Here is a 13,712-nt window from a genome sequence, read left to right on the forward strand (position 1 = left end):
TAGACCCAATACATGACCTGAATATTATTTTTAAGTACATGTGTGTGTGTTTGTGTAAAGGGACAGTTTGGTCATCACTGAATCCCAGGGAACTCTTCTTCCTGGATCAAAACTGGTTGTGTTTTGGTTTATGGATTAGATCTCTAGCACAGAATCACCAAGATCCTGGAGAAAGAACAAACTGGTCATTAACTCTGGGCCTCTGGCAACTTAGTTGATATTATCCATATAAACTGAAGTTAGTGACAAATTCCAATTTGAAAGAGCTGTTGTTAAAACAAATGTTTGGGTACTAGAGACACAGACCCAAAAGGTCACCTACACACTTGCCCCCAGCTTCTCTAAACTGATACCTCCAAGAAGAATGTCAAGGTAAATGTTGCTATAATCTCTGGAATTGACAGATTCTACTTTCCTTATTTGGAATTTGAGGGGGTTTTCCTAGATGTAATTTCATAACCTTCAAGAAATGAATGATATAAGAAGTATATATTCCCTTTGGTTTGTAGCTAAGTAAAGAAAATATTTAGTGATTGTTCTGGCCCAGTATCACTGGGCTTGTCCCAGTTATCAGTAAAACCTGCTTGGTTTCCTAAAATCATAGTCATCTCTTGAAGAAGAGGAGGAGGCAAAAAGAGAAAGAAAAAAATAGACTAAATGTGAGAATTATGGGGGTTGGAAGATTGTATAGTCTAAATGGGATTCAAGAATATACTTTAAATGTTAATTTAAAATATTTCCAGGTAACCTACGTTATTTAGGTATGTTTTCCTTATCCTCCAAAGCAAAACTAATTTAACACAAGATCTGCTGCTATAGTTTTAATGTAAGGGAAGAATTATGGGGGCTAGAAGAAAATGCTTGCCTTAAAATGACTTCGAGGGAAGAGTCAGCCTTGAAGAATTCAATCCGCAGCAGCTTTTTGGGGCGGCTCCCGGAAGAGTACGGAATTGAGGTGTTGAAATGGAAATTGCTTCAAAATAAAGAACCTCGTAATACCATCTAGGTAGAGTATCTGCCTCTCTGCCTCCTTTGGGTTAAAGGATCCTGATGGTTAGTGAGGTTCCCAACTACAACCTCAACTAATCTGAGTCTCCTAAATACAACTGGAAGTGTTCGGGGATACAGTATCTTTCCTGGGAGATAAAAGGGCAGGTAAGCTATGCAGAGCAGTAACTCATCTCCTCTGGAATGTTAGGGCTTTGCCACTTGAGATTTTGTGCAGACACCTAGGCACTGGAAATCAGAAGACAACAGACTTGAGGCTATTTTGACAAAGTAAGCAGAGCTGAATACATTAGAAAAACTTCTGGAAGGAGTTATTCTCTAATGATTTGAGAAATCATCCTCGTTCAAAAATTCACTTTAAGCACCCTTGAGCCCTTCAGAGACGATGATTCATCGTTAAAAGGAGGAGTTCATGTCATTATTGGGGTCTCATCATAAGTGTACACTGTAACTTGCATTTGCTTACATTACCTCATTTGATCCCCATATTACAGATGAGGAAGTTGTGGCTGCGAGGTTGTGATCTCCCCAAGGTCCTTAAACTAACAAACAGCAGGCTATTTCTAAAACAAGGTGCAAATAGTGCTCTTAAAAACATATAAGGGGGCCTCCCTGGTGGCGCAGTGGTTGAGAGTCCGCCTGCCGATGCAGGGGATACGGGTTCGTGCCCCGGTCTGGGAGGATCCCATATGCCGCGGAGCGGCTGGGCCCGTGAGCCATGGCCGCTGGGCCTGCGCATCCGGAGCCTGTGCTCCGCAACGGGAGAGGCCACAACAGTGAGAGGCCCGCATACCGCAAAAAAAAAAAAAAAAAAAAAAAAAAAAAAAAACATATAAGGGGCTTCCCTGGTGGCGCAGTGGTTGAGAGTCTGCCTGCCGATGCAGGGGACACGGGTTCGTGCCCCGGTCCGGGAAGATCCCACATGCCGCAGAGCGGCTGGGCCCCTGAGCCATGGCCGCTGAGCCTGCGCATCCGGAGCCTGTGCTCCGCAACGGGAGAGGCCACAACAGTGAGAGGCCCGCGTACCGCAAAAAAAAAAAAAAAAAAAAAAAATCATATAAGGATTCTGTAGCTGAGATGTCTTTATTTCTGCTTGTTGCCTTCTCTTATCTTTTCCTGGGTGGTTGTGAATAACAACAGCCAGAATACTGCTGTTTATATATTTAGATTTCTATTTAAGATTAGTGTTCTTGACTAGATACTTGACTATCTAGTAAGAGGCCTTCTAGTCGGAGGCCTCTTGCTAGATAGTATCAGAAAGAAGTGAAACTCATTGAAACTGTCGTTGCTTCCACTAGCAGTCCATCTTGTTAACTTTATTAGATGGATATGATAAAGTTATGAATTGTTTACAGGAAAAAAAAAAGACCAGGCCTGTTTTCTCTCCATATATCCCTTTTCTTGACATGAGTTCCACAATACTGGTACATTCTTTCCTTATATTAATATCGTATCCATATTTCTGCAATTTTTTAAAAGAAACGTCTTGCGCAAAAAGACCCTCCTTTTTTTCGGGGGCGCCCTGCCGCGTGCGGGATCTTGTTCCCAGACCAGGGCTCGAACCCGCGCTCCCTGCAGTGGAAGCGCGGGGTCTTAACCATTGGATGGCCAGGGAAATCCCCAAAAAGACTCCTAGTGGATAGCTCCCCTCCCCAAAATTTGTTTTTCTTAAACATTCACCAGATCCAAGAATCTTCTGCACCTGACCTAGTTTGTACTTAGTTTCAACAGGTCCGGGACCGTGGCGGGGAAGGCTCGCCGCGTGGGTCTGGGAGCAGCGGAGTCGGAGACTCCCTGGAGTTTGCACCTCGCAGCTGGGTCACAACTGCGTCCCTTTCCTCCAGAGGCGGCGAGCAGCCCGCGCGCGCGCCCCCTGGCGGCCCGAACCCGGGACAGGGCACCGGGAGGCCCGAGGGGTTGGGGCCCCTTGACCCCCGGCACGGTGCGGGCGGCGCTCGGAGCCGCTAGGTCTTGTCGTTAAGAATAAACACGGGTGTCCGGCGCCGACCTCCCTAAGCCTCTCCAGGCTGCGCCGCCCGCTCGCGCCCTGTCCCCGCGTTCCCCCGGGCTTGCTCCAGGGGTGGTGCCTTGGCGTCGGAGGCGCGGTGGCCTCACTTGCCGGCGGGGGCCCTCATTCCTGGCCTTTTCCGCGGCCTGGTGGCCGGCGGCCCGCTCGCCGCCCAGAGCAGGGTGCTGGCAGGTTCGAGAGCAGCCAAGCGCCCCTCCGCGCCCGGATGCGCGCCGCGCGCGGGCGTCAGCGCTCTCGGGCCGAGCCCCGGGAAGGGGAAGAACTTGTAATCGCTTGCAGCGGGACAATGCCGACTTTTGAACCTCTAACCACTAAGCAAACAACCCTTGTGCTCTCGCTCCACTGTCCAAACAGGGTTTATTGACAGGCGTTTCACAGCAACGCATAGCAACCGCGGCGGCGGCCCGGGGTCGGGCACGCGGGCGCGGCCGGGCGCGGGGTCCGCGCCGCCCTCCCCGCGCCGGGCGCCGGGGGACCCCACGGTGCTCCGCGGACCCAGGTGCGGCTCCCGCCTCGGCCGGGCCGCCTCCTGCCCAAGAGGCGGGCCGGGCCCGCTCCCTCTGACTTCGGGAGCCGCGGGCCCAGCCCCGGAGCCCTTTCCCAATCCCAGAGTGAAAGGCGCCACCCGGAAGGGCCGCGGAATCGGGGAGATGCTCCAGGGGCTATTTCTGTCTCGCAGCTCCGCTCATCCTGCCCAACCCTCGGGGCACCCCTTCCCTCGGTGGAGGCGCTGATTAGGACTCCAGGCTGCCTGTGGGAAAGACCGCAACGGAGGGCAAAGCCCTTCTCCCCAGGCCCCGCCGAGAGCGCCCAGGTCGGCGGCTTCCAGGACCAGAAACCTCAAGGGCAGCAGCCCGGTCCCCAGCGGATCAGCCAGATAACAAGCAACCATCACTTAAAAGGATCTTCTTTTGCTGGGTCTCGAATTCTTGTCTGTGGGGGGAGGTGGAGGGAGGAGCGGGGAAGGGAAACAGCGCGGGACAAGGCAAGGGGTGGAGTCAGAAAGGCCTCACGGAAACCGATATACTGGAGACCACATTCGTGGAAACGTTGCCTTGGGGAAATCGAAAATCGAACATTCGTACTTGAATGCTTGTGTTTACCAGGATGGGGGAGGCATCCTGGGGAGAAGGGACTCACCGATGAAGGGAGGGTGCGCGACTGCCCTCAGTGTGGACTCGGCGCGACGCTGTGAGCGGGCTCTCTCACCCTCACTCCCCGTCATTCCCCCAGCTGAGAAGCAGCTGAGCGCTCAGCTGTGCATTTTGCCCACAGGCACCCCCAGGAGAACCACACATTCCACAATCCGAGGCTGGGTTCGGGCTTGGGGGCAGGGTAGGTCTCAGAACCTGCTCCCTCAGGCTTCTGCCGCTCTGGGGTAAAACGAGGTTGTCTAGATAACCTTCTCCACGCCCCTCCTTGATTTTCCTAATTCTAGTTGGCAAGTAGAGAGGATATTTCATTACTTAAAATACTACTACTAATAATAATTGCAGACAAAATCTGAAGGTGATAAAGACAGAATCTGAAATCTGGAAAGCTCCTTTATCTCTTTTTTTCTTTTTAGAAAAAAAAAATTCAACTGTGTTCAAATACCACCCCCCCCCCCAACTTCCCTTCACCGTATCACTTCTCTCCGCATGGATCCAGAAGGCTTTTAAAATGCTGGCTTGGATGTTACACAGACCAATAACCCAAACAGCAGCAACAACAAAAACTCCCCTTTTTCATCAGCCCCAAGATTGTGAAAATCACAGGAAGTCCAGGTTGGCTCTGGCATTTATAGCACTGACATACATTCAGCCCAGAGAAGCTCTGGTGACAGGCTTTCTAAACAAGGCCCTGTCTCGGGCCCCCTCGTCAGGCCTGGAGTCCAGTAACCTCCCCCTCACACCATACACTGCACATGCACCAGCCAAGCCTTTCCTGGCCTGGGAAGGGAAGAGAAGAAAGACAAAGACCTGGGGGTTCTGCACTCTTCAGTGGGTCCAGGTTTCCATTTCAGCTGCCTCGGGCTTCTGCGGTCTGAACCTTGCCTGTCCTTGAGGCAAGAGGGGCCAGCGGGTCCTTGGAGGGCAGTGAGTGGACAGCAGCCATCTTGGCTCCATCCCTGGCGGTCCCCTGAGCCCCTCTCCCTCCTCAGCTCCAACCGGAGAGGCATCCTGCAGATTTTGGAGGCAAAGAGCTGAGGAAGGGGCTGAAAGGCAGGTCTGTTTAGCCAGTCCAGGCAGTGTTTCTGCCAGTATTAAAGGAAGCCCCGGTGGTCATTTCCCATCTCCTCAGTGGCAGAAAGAGACCGGAAAAAGTCAAAATCTGGGAGAACGTCTTCCTTGAGGCCTCCAACCACACTTGTCTTTCCCCCAGGCCCCCATTTTTCCTTGCAGGGCTAGGTCGGTTGGTGAACGGTCGTGGGTGGGAGGGGAGGGGTCTTTCCTGAGGATTCTAGCAGAGTCCATGCTCCTCATGGCTCAGCCTGGAATTGCTCTGCTACCACAGGCCACTGTGGGTCACTGGGTGACAGTGGGGTTTAACACCCCCCCAGTCGGCCCCAGAACCCCAGGGACAGGGACAGGCACCGAGCCCTGCAGGGAAGACACGGGACTCAGGGGCTCCGGGACGCTTCTCAGGGGACCTGGCTGCGGCTGGGGAGCCTGTGGCTGGGACGGCGGCGGCTGCTGCAGCTTCTTCTTGTTGATTTTCCTTTCCTTCGCTCTGCGGTTCTGAAACCAAATTTTAACCTGGAAATGGAAAGGCGGAGAAAAACAGAAGGTGGTGAAGCGGCTGCGAAAGACAAAAGGGACAGTGTACGGCACGAACACCAGTGTCACCTTCTCCGGCCAAAGAAGTGCCCTCTGGACCTGAAGGAGGCCAGCCCTTCGCACAGCTTTTCATGGACTATCCAGTAATGGCCCGGTGCTGGAGTGCTTGTGGGAGCCCTTCCCAAGCCCAATTCAGCCTCGAGAGAGAAGAGCCTCCCCCTCCCTCCTCTTTCCCCAGGTTTCTTTCCAAAGCAACCTTTATCTACAACTTTACTGGAAAAGTTCAGAGTCTCAGAAGCAAGGAAAACAGAAACTGCCAGGTCCTTTTCACACCAAGCAAGAGGAGGCCAGGGCTGGATGTACTTCAAAATAACAACCTTTGGCCTCTCAAAGCTAAACTGAAATGTAATATTCCTCACCTTGGGGCTGAGAATGAGTTTTAATGTGGGGTTTCCTGACTGCAAATTTGACCTTTTTCTTTTTCTTTTTTTCTTTTTCTTTCCTCCCAGACCACACAGAGTGTTCAGGAGCCAAGCCTCAACCCTCTAGTTTTTAATGGGCAGGGATTGGGGTCTTATATTAATTCTTTTGCCCAGGTACCATGCTGGGTACAGAGAGAGTAAGCCTTTACGTCTTTATTGACCCAAATAGAATTCTGGATTAGACTATACTCAGTTTTTTCTTGTACCTCCCAGGTCCCCCAAAATAGAAAAAAAATTCAAATATATATATATATATATATATATATATATATATATATATATATATATATATATATATATATATAAAGAAGACAACTAGAGAGGGAAGAAGTCTTTATAAAAAGCATCTGGAAGGAAAATGCTCTCCATCTTCTTGCTTTAATCTGCCCACAGAACTAGGTGGATCCTGGGGCCTGGCTTCTAACCCTCCTCACTGGACTCCCCCAGGCAGTGACCAAGCCCTGGAGGGTTCCCACCTGCCTCTCGGAGAGCCCCAGTGTGGCGGCCAGCTCGGCTTTCCGCCGGATGGTGATGTAGCGACTGTAGTGAAACTCCTTCTCCAGCTCCAAACGCTGGTGGTCCGTGTACACGACTCGGTATTTGTCTTTCGTCCTGGTTTTCACTGTGGAGGAAGGCGAAGTTAGCACTGAGAACGGCAAGGCAGCTCATCAGTCATGGGTAATGACAAACCTCCCTAACCCAAGAGCCATTTCTCTTCCTCCACCGCCCTGGGGGGCCACGGTTTGGCTGGTTCCTGCTGAGTCTGACAAGACCCCCCCAGAGGGTCCTGGGGGGAGGGTATGGGGCTATTCGGGACAACTAAACTGGTCTTGGGATTAAGCAGTTTTTGAAAATTAAGAAAAATGTAAAATTCATACACGCAGAAGATAGCAGAACCCCACCACCGGTTTTGTAAACCAAATACAGTACCTGAGCTGGTGAGGCCCAAAGGAAAAGAGGGCAGGGCAGAGGCACCAGGGTCCTGGGAATACTCTGATTTTCAGGCCTACCAGAGATAGAAGCCTACCCTAAAAACAGCTGGGATTGTGGATATGCGTTGTTCGTGGTGGGGGGGGTGTTACTTTCTGTTTGTTTTATTAGAAGTGGTAAGGGGGTGCAGTAGCTGACGTGTTCCCTCAAGTCACCAGAAACACACACACACACACACACACACACACACACACACACACACACACGCCCCAGCCCTATCTGTCGGGTGGAAGGAATTCTGAGCCGGGGTCTGGCAGGCAGATAATCCCTCTCTCTGGGGACACTCTATACCTGGCCGAACCTGGTTTGGCATTTGGCACTCTTTCGTTTTTAATCCTCCATTTATTTCTGCTGCAAACCCTGCCAGAGCTATCCTGACCAGTGATCTATGCTCATTGGATTGAGTCAACATATTAAACCTTGGATTGATTGTTTTACTGAAGGGCCTTGACAAACAGCGCGACCAAGTCGTAGCAGGCCGGAGCCTGGTGTCTCCACCAGGTCTGTCCCAGGTCAGCCCTCGGTGGAGCCCCGCTCAGGAGCTGTTCTCTCCCACTCGGCCCCAGGTCGGGGTCTTCTCCCAGCAGAACAGGTTCAGTCGCCCTGTGCCCGGTGCTACAGTTAGATCTAAAGGGTCTGGGAGTTGCTCGGAGGTGTTTAATGCCCCGCAGGCCGACTTTGTTCAGGTAAAACCCTTTGCAAACCACAACAAAAGCGCCCTGGGAAGATACAGGCCGGATCAGAGGGAGCTCCCCCAAGCCGCTGAAAGGAGAACACAGCCCCAAACAATGCAGGACAAGGCGATCTTATCAAAGAAAAGCTCTTTCAATGCCTTAATAACAACCGCATTCTGTTTGAATTACCACTACTGAGCAAATGGCGGCGGGGCTTTCATCCCCCTCCCCGCCAGGCGCATTAACATCAACACGGCCAGCAGAAGCATTTGAATGCGCGCAGCGGCCCCGACCCTGCGCCCGCGAAGGAATTAAAGGGAACTGACACGTCCTGGGAGCCTGCGCTGCAGCCTCCAACCCACTCGAGCTGCCAGCGGTAGTGGCCCCTTCGTACAGATGAGCAAACTGAGAATCGGACTAGGTCACGCAGATAGTATAACGCGGGGCTGGCACCGGAGCCAGGTTGGAGCCACAAAGGACAACCTCCAGGGCAGGAGAGCCGGGCGCAAAGTTCTCCCAGCCGAACTCTCCAGCGGCGATAGTGGCCTTGAGGTACTTGGGAGCGGCTCTGGCTCGGGGGCTGCCCTTTCCGTATCCCAGAGGGACCGGGGGACGCGGTGACCAGGACCCATGTGCGCCCCGCGGCCAGCGCCCCAAGGGCCTTGGAGGCGCCCCGCACCCCCTGGGAACCAAGGCGGGGACTAGAATAGGGGAGAGATGAGAGGGACTTGTCAGAATTCATTATTGACTGCGAAAGTCACCACCCTCTTTCCGGGCCCTAAAAGAGACAATGGCAGGGCTGGGAAGGTGTATATCAAAGCGGGCCGGGCGGAGTACCACCCCCCCTCGCCCCTTGACAGATGACACTCCGCAGAGGAGTCGGGCTCCGGCCCGCGGGCCGCGGTCTCCCCACATTAACATCACAAGGGCGCCCGGCGCCGACTGCGGTCTTGCCACCTCGGCGCGGGACTTCACAGCGGCCTCTCATCTGCTGACCCCGCGGCCTGGGCTCCTGCGGCTCCCCTCCCTCTCCACCCCCCCCCCGCCCCTGCTCCGCGGTCACTCTCCCGGGACTGGCCAAGGGTCTCCCTTAGGCCGCCCCAGTCCCGCCGGCTGCGCCCCAGGCAGGTTCTGTGGCAAAGAGCCTTCCTTGGAGCGCGCTCTGTGCAGGCGAGGGTGCCTCCTCTTGGGGAAGGGACCCAGCCGAGGTTCCAGGTCGGCCCTGAGGCCTTCTCCCCGGGCCGCCGCATTTCCCACCTGGTCGGTCCCGGCATGTGCCCAGTGACGCAAAAACCTAGGCCCAGAGACAGCCTCCAACGGCTGCTCTGATTTATACGGCTGTAATTGGCTATAAACCTCTGCAAAGTGTCCATAACCTGCATGCGGGCCGGGCTGGGCCAGAAAGGAGGGAAGAGAAAAAAGCGGAAGTGCAGAAGGCTGGGAAAGACTTCGTGGAGTAAAAGGGACCCAACAGGACTCTCTCACCACACCTACTGAACTTCCTTCCCACCTTGACACACATTCCGACACCAGAAGGGGCAGACCCGGAACCTACGAGCCAACACAGTCCGGCAAACCTAGGATCTTTGCAGAGACATCTCTGGAGCAAGCTTCTTGAACGTCTGCACGCCTACACACACACACACACACACACACACACACACACACACACACACACACACCACACACACACACAGGAGACCCTGGAAAGGAGGGTTCCAGAGAAATGATCCGTGTCTGGAGCAGCGGCTGAATCTGCACCACGACTTCCTCTCCTTCTCCCTCTGCAGAAACGAGGGGAGTGCCGGGGTGTCTTGTCCCAGCCCTCCGGCTTTTGATTGAAATAACCCCTTTGCAGATCAAAGGTTCAAAGACCCGGGCGCCCCCCTCCCTTCCCTACTTAGCTCCTGGGGCCAACACCTTCTTTCCAGCTTCAGCAGCTTTGCCGGGTCTCCCTACGCGCTCGAGCTCCGAGCCCAGAGTTGGCCCGAATGGCCAAATCTGGTCGCACGCTCAGCCTCGCCGCCCTCCTGGTCCCCAGACCACCACTCATCCCGAGTGGCCCGGACGGGCAAGGACGGCGTGCACAGACGGTCTAGAGCCCGGCCTGGGGGCGGTCCAGGGAAGCCGCGCACCGAGCGAGTGCGAGCGGCCGCAAGTGAGGAGGGCGATACCGCTCCCATGCAGCCGCGCTCCGCCGACCTTCGCCGGATTCTTCCAAGAGTCTAAGGACGTTATGAATGAGGGACGGGAGGAAAGAGGAAGCGTCCCCCTCTGCCCTACACTGAACACGGCTCGCGAGACCACAGTAGTCACTCCCGACCCCAGCCAGCCCAGACGCAAGGGCCGGGGGCGGGGGGGGGGGCCGGAGCCCCCAGACGTTGTCGCCCCGCCCCGCCCCCCTGGCGCGGAGTCCCCAGACCGCCCCGGACGCCGGTCCGCACCGGGCACTCGCCGCCCCGCAGCCGGAGGCCGAGGCCGCGCCTTCCCCGGCCGCCCACCGGCAGGGCGCCGCCGCGCTTACCTTGGCTGCCGAGCGACGGCTGCGCGGGCTTCCGCATCCATTCGCACAGGTTCCGCCGCTGGCCGCCCGGGGACAGCTGCTCGGCGGCGGCGGTGACGGCGGGCCCGGGGGGGCCGGGGTTGAGCGTCTGCAGCAAGCCCGAGGCGCAGGAGGGCGCGGCGGCCGGGTGGTGCGGGTGGTGGTGCGGGTGGTGGTGCGGGTGGTAGTCGGCGGGGCTGCTGTAGCCCATGGCGGCGGCCGGGGAGGCCCCGTTGAGGCCGTGGGCCACGGCGTTGGCGGCGGCCGCCGCGCCCCCTGGCGCGTAGCCGTTCCAGTCCTCGCGGAGCGGGGCGCCGTACGCGGGCGGCCAGGACGGCCCCGGGGACTGCGCGCTGTCCAAGTTCGCGGCGGCGGCGGCGGCCGCCACATGGTAGCCGCCGTAGTCCGGGTACTGCGGGGGGCTGACGAAGTTCTGCGGGGCCAGGTTGAGGCCGCCAGAGTGGCGCACGGAGCTGGGATACATGCTCACGTCCTTGTCCAGGAGGTAGCTCACGTACATGGTGGCGAGGGCCCGACGGCAAACCTCACCATGCTGCCCGGGGACGGACGCGGGAGGCTGCCGGGGGCCGCGCTGGGGAAGGGGCGAGGGGGCGTAGGAGCGGCGGGTGGCTGCGCCCCGGCCTGCGGTGCTCCGCCGGCTCCTCGCGGCGCTTCTGCCTCTGAGGCGGTCCCTCCCTCTGGCCTGTCTCCTCCCTCCCTCCCTCCCTCTGTCTCTTTCTTCCTTCTTTCCTCCCACCTCCTTCCCACTAGGCTGCACAGGAGGCGAAGACCCGCCACAGGCTGGCGTGCGGAGCCCCGGGCCGGCGGCCTTACGTGATTAACGAGTGTTTACAAGACTCTATTAGTAATGACACAGACACCAATGGCTGGAGACGTCGAGGCGCAGCGCGCACCCGGCGCCCAACCCCCCGAAACACGATTTGCATTTTAAAAGATAAGGGGCGGGGGGAAGCTCGCGAGAGGGCAGCGACCCATCACAGCTAAATATTCAAACCTTTATTGTTAAGAGCTTCCTCCTTCCAACCTGGTGCACTTTAACCTCCAATCACAGGTTCAAAGAATGAAATCAAGAGACTTGCAAAAGAGAGGGGGAAAGAGCTATCTTGGTGGGTATCTGGGTTTAGAGACTAAGGAGTCGTGTTTCTGCATTTGCAGGGAAGCGGGGGGGTGGTGGTCAAGAAGCTCCTTCCATCCCAAAGAGAAAAGAAAAGGGAAGCCATTGCTTTGATGACAACGTTTCTGGCCAACGCGGGTGGTGACGAGGCGAGCCAGGAGAAATGGGCCGGTTCCTTTCCGCTCTGCGCCCCTGGCCAGAACGACTGCGCGCCCCGAACAACTGTCACCTCTGATCATTTATTTTCTTCCCCAAGGAAACCGCTGGCCCTCCACACGAGATAAATTAAGACCCTAGCTGCAGGTTGCATCTCCGAGCTCGTCTCACATTTGGGATTCAAGTTAAAGCAATTAAATTTTTTTTTAGATTTCTGTTGTTGTTGTTGTTGATGTGGACCATCTTTAAAGTCTTTATTGAACTTGCTACAATACCGCTTCTGTCCCATGTCCTGGTCTCTTGGCCGCGAGGCAGGTGGGATTCTCAGCTCCCCGACCAGGGATCGAACCCACCCACCCCCACTGGAAGGGGAATTCTCAACCACTGGACCGCCAGGGAAGTTCTTAAAGCAATTAGAATTTTTTTTAAAGCATTTACACTCAAGATTCAAAAGGCTTAACTGCAAACCAAGAAAGGGGTGGTAGAAGTCAGGCTAGTGGAGGGCGGTAATGCAGGGGAGCAGGAGGGTTTTTGCTAGAGATCTGGTAACGTTCTGTTTCTTGAGCAGGGCGCTGGTGTGTTTGTTGTTTGTGAAAATTAAGCAAGTTACAGTTATATGTTTATATAGTTAAATACGTGGTTAAAAATCAAGGAACAGGGAGTCTAGAATTTCTGTTAATATGTACCTAGGTATTTGTGTCATACATCATACCTATGGCTTAAAATCACTTTCTCATTTGCAAAATAAAACATTTCTCCGGAGAAAATTGTTTTTCATCTTCAGGGGATGGGAAGGGAACCCCGGGCCATCACTAACGATTGCTCCTGAAAAGCCCCGAGTGGGGAAGGTTTGACAAAGGATCCTCCTTGGTTTTTGAAGCGCTGTGTCCCAGGGGCAGGGGCTGGAAGTGGTGGCTCTGGGGACCTGTACTGCGCGGCCTGGCTCGGGGCCTGCCACGACGGATAGGAGCGCAGGGCAACCGGACTTGCTCCCTCAGGCGCCCATCTCGGTTTGGCGACCTCGGGGAGTGGGCCGGCGGTCCCCGTCTGCCTTCTCTCCGAGCCCAGACGGCGCTGCCAGACTCGGATTTGAGAGTCGCAGCAGCCGGGGCGGCGGGCTGGGCAGGCTGGCTGGGCGGCTTTGAGCGCTCTGGGAACCAGCGGGGCGCAGCCCCTCTCCTGCAGATCTGTCCTGTCGCTTCTCACCGCCGAGAGTTCTCCGGCATTTGTCACTTCCTCTTGTCATTTCTGGAGCTCCTTCCAGTGTCCTTTATGTCCCTAGACCCTCTCACCTCCCTGGATCGGGAATAAAGCGGGCATAGTCATGTTCTCCATTTTACAGATGACACCCACCCCGCCACAGAGTGCAGAGAAGCCAGGCCCAAGCAGGATCAGGCCCTGGGATCTCCTACTTGCTGGTGTCCCTCATCCTCTGTGTTTCCTAAGGAAGAAGGTTAAAATTGGGGCGGGGGGGGAGCGAACTGGCCACTCAGCTGATGGAGACTGGGGCAGATCATCCCTGTGGGCCCCCGGGGCCCAGCCCGGGCAGCTGGGTGTCATCAGACCTCTTGAGAAATAACATAGGAAACAAATTGCAAACCCCAATACAGAATCCAAATCACTGAATGGGGAGGAGGGATGCAAGGGGGGTGGGCGTTTGCAGTCCTGATGGGGCGGGGATATGGGAGGTTAAGTGGTGGGCACTGCAGACTTTTGATCTAGCAAACATCTTCCTCCTCTTCCTGGGAGACACAATCCCTCTTTCCGCCCCTCACAACCCCCTCCCAAGCCTCCAGCTCTGGAAGCCAAGGCCCAGGCTTGAGCCTGTGTCTTCGGAATGTGGGCATTCTTTGGAACAATCACTTTATTGGGGACAGCCATCCCCTCCGCCCTGCGGTGGCCGCTTCCTGCGTTTTTATGGCCCGGCCGCCGGCCGC

General features: G+C 55.4%; 1 protein-coding gene and 1 long non-coding RNA gene across 2 annotated transcripts in view; one reads left to right on the top strand and one right to left on the bottom strand.

The window, feature by feature from the left end:
- LOC309792796 overlaps nt 1-13,712 on the top strand; it is a 468,580-nt gene that overhangs the window by 64,820 nt on the left and 390,048 nt on the right. The window lies entirely within an intron of this gene.
- On the bottom strand, nt 5,545-11,004 carry CDX2 (caudal type homeobox 2; the record flags this gene model as incomplete). The annotated part of the gene is made up of 3 exons (XM_082602369.1): nt 5,545-5,775; nt 6,755-6,900; nt 10,467-11,004. The coding sequence occupies 3 exons, from the start codon at nt 11,002-11,004 to the stop codon at nt 5,545-5,547; spliced, it is 915 nt and encodes a 304-aa protein (XP_082458495.1).

This window comes from Mesoplodon mirus (assembly GCF_964341445.2).
Source record: "Mesoplodon mirus genome assembly, chromosome: 17".
Lineage (NCBI taxonomy): Eukaryota > Metazoa > Chordata > Mammalia > Artiodactyla > Ziphiidae > Mesoplodon > Mesoplodon mirus.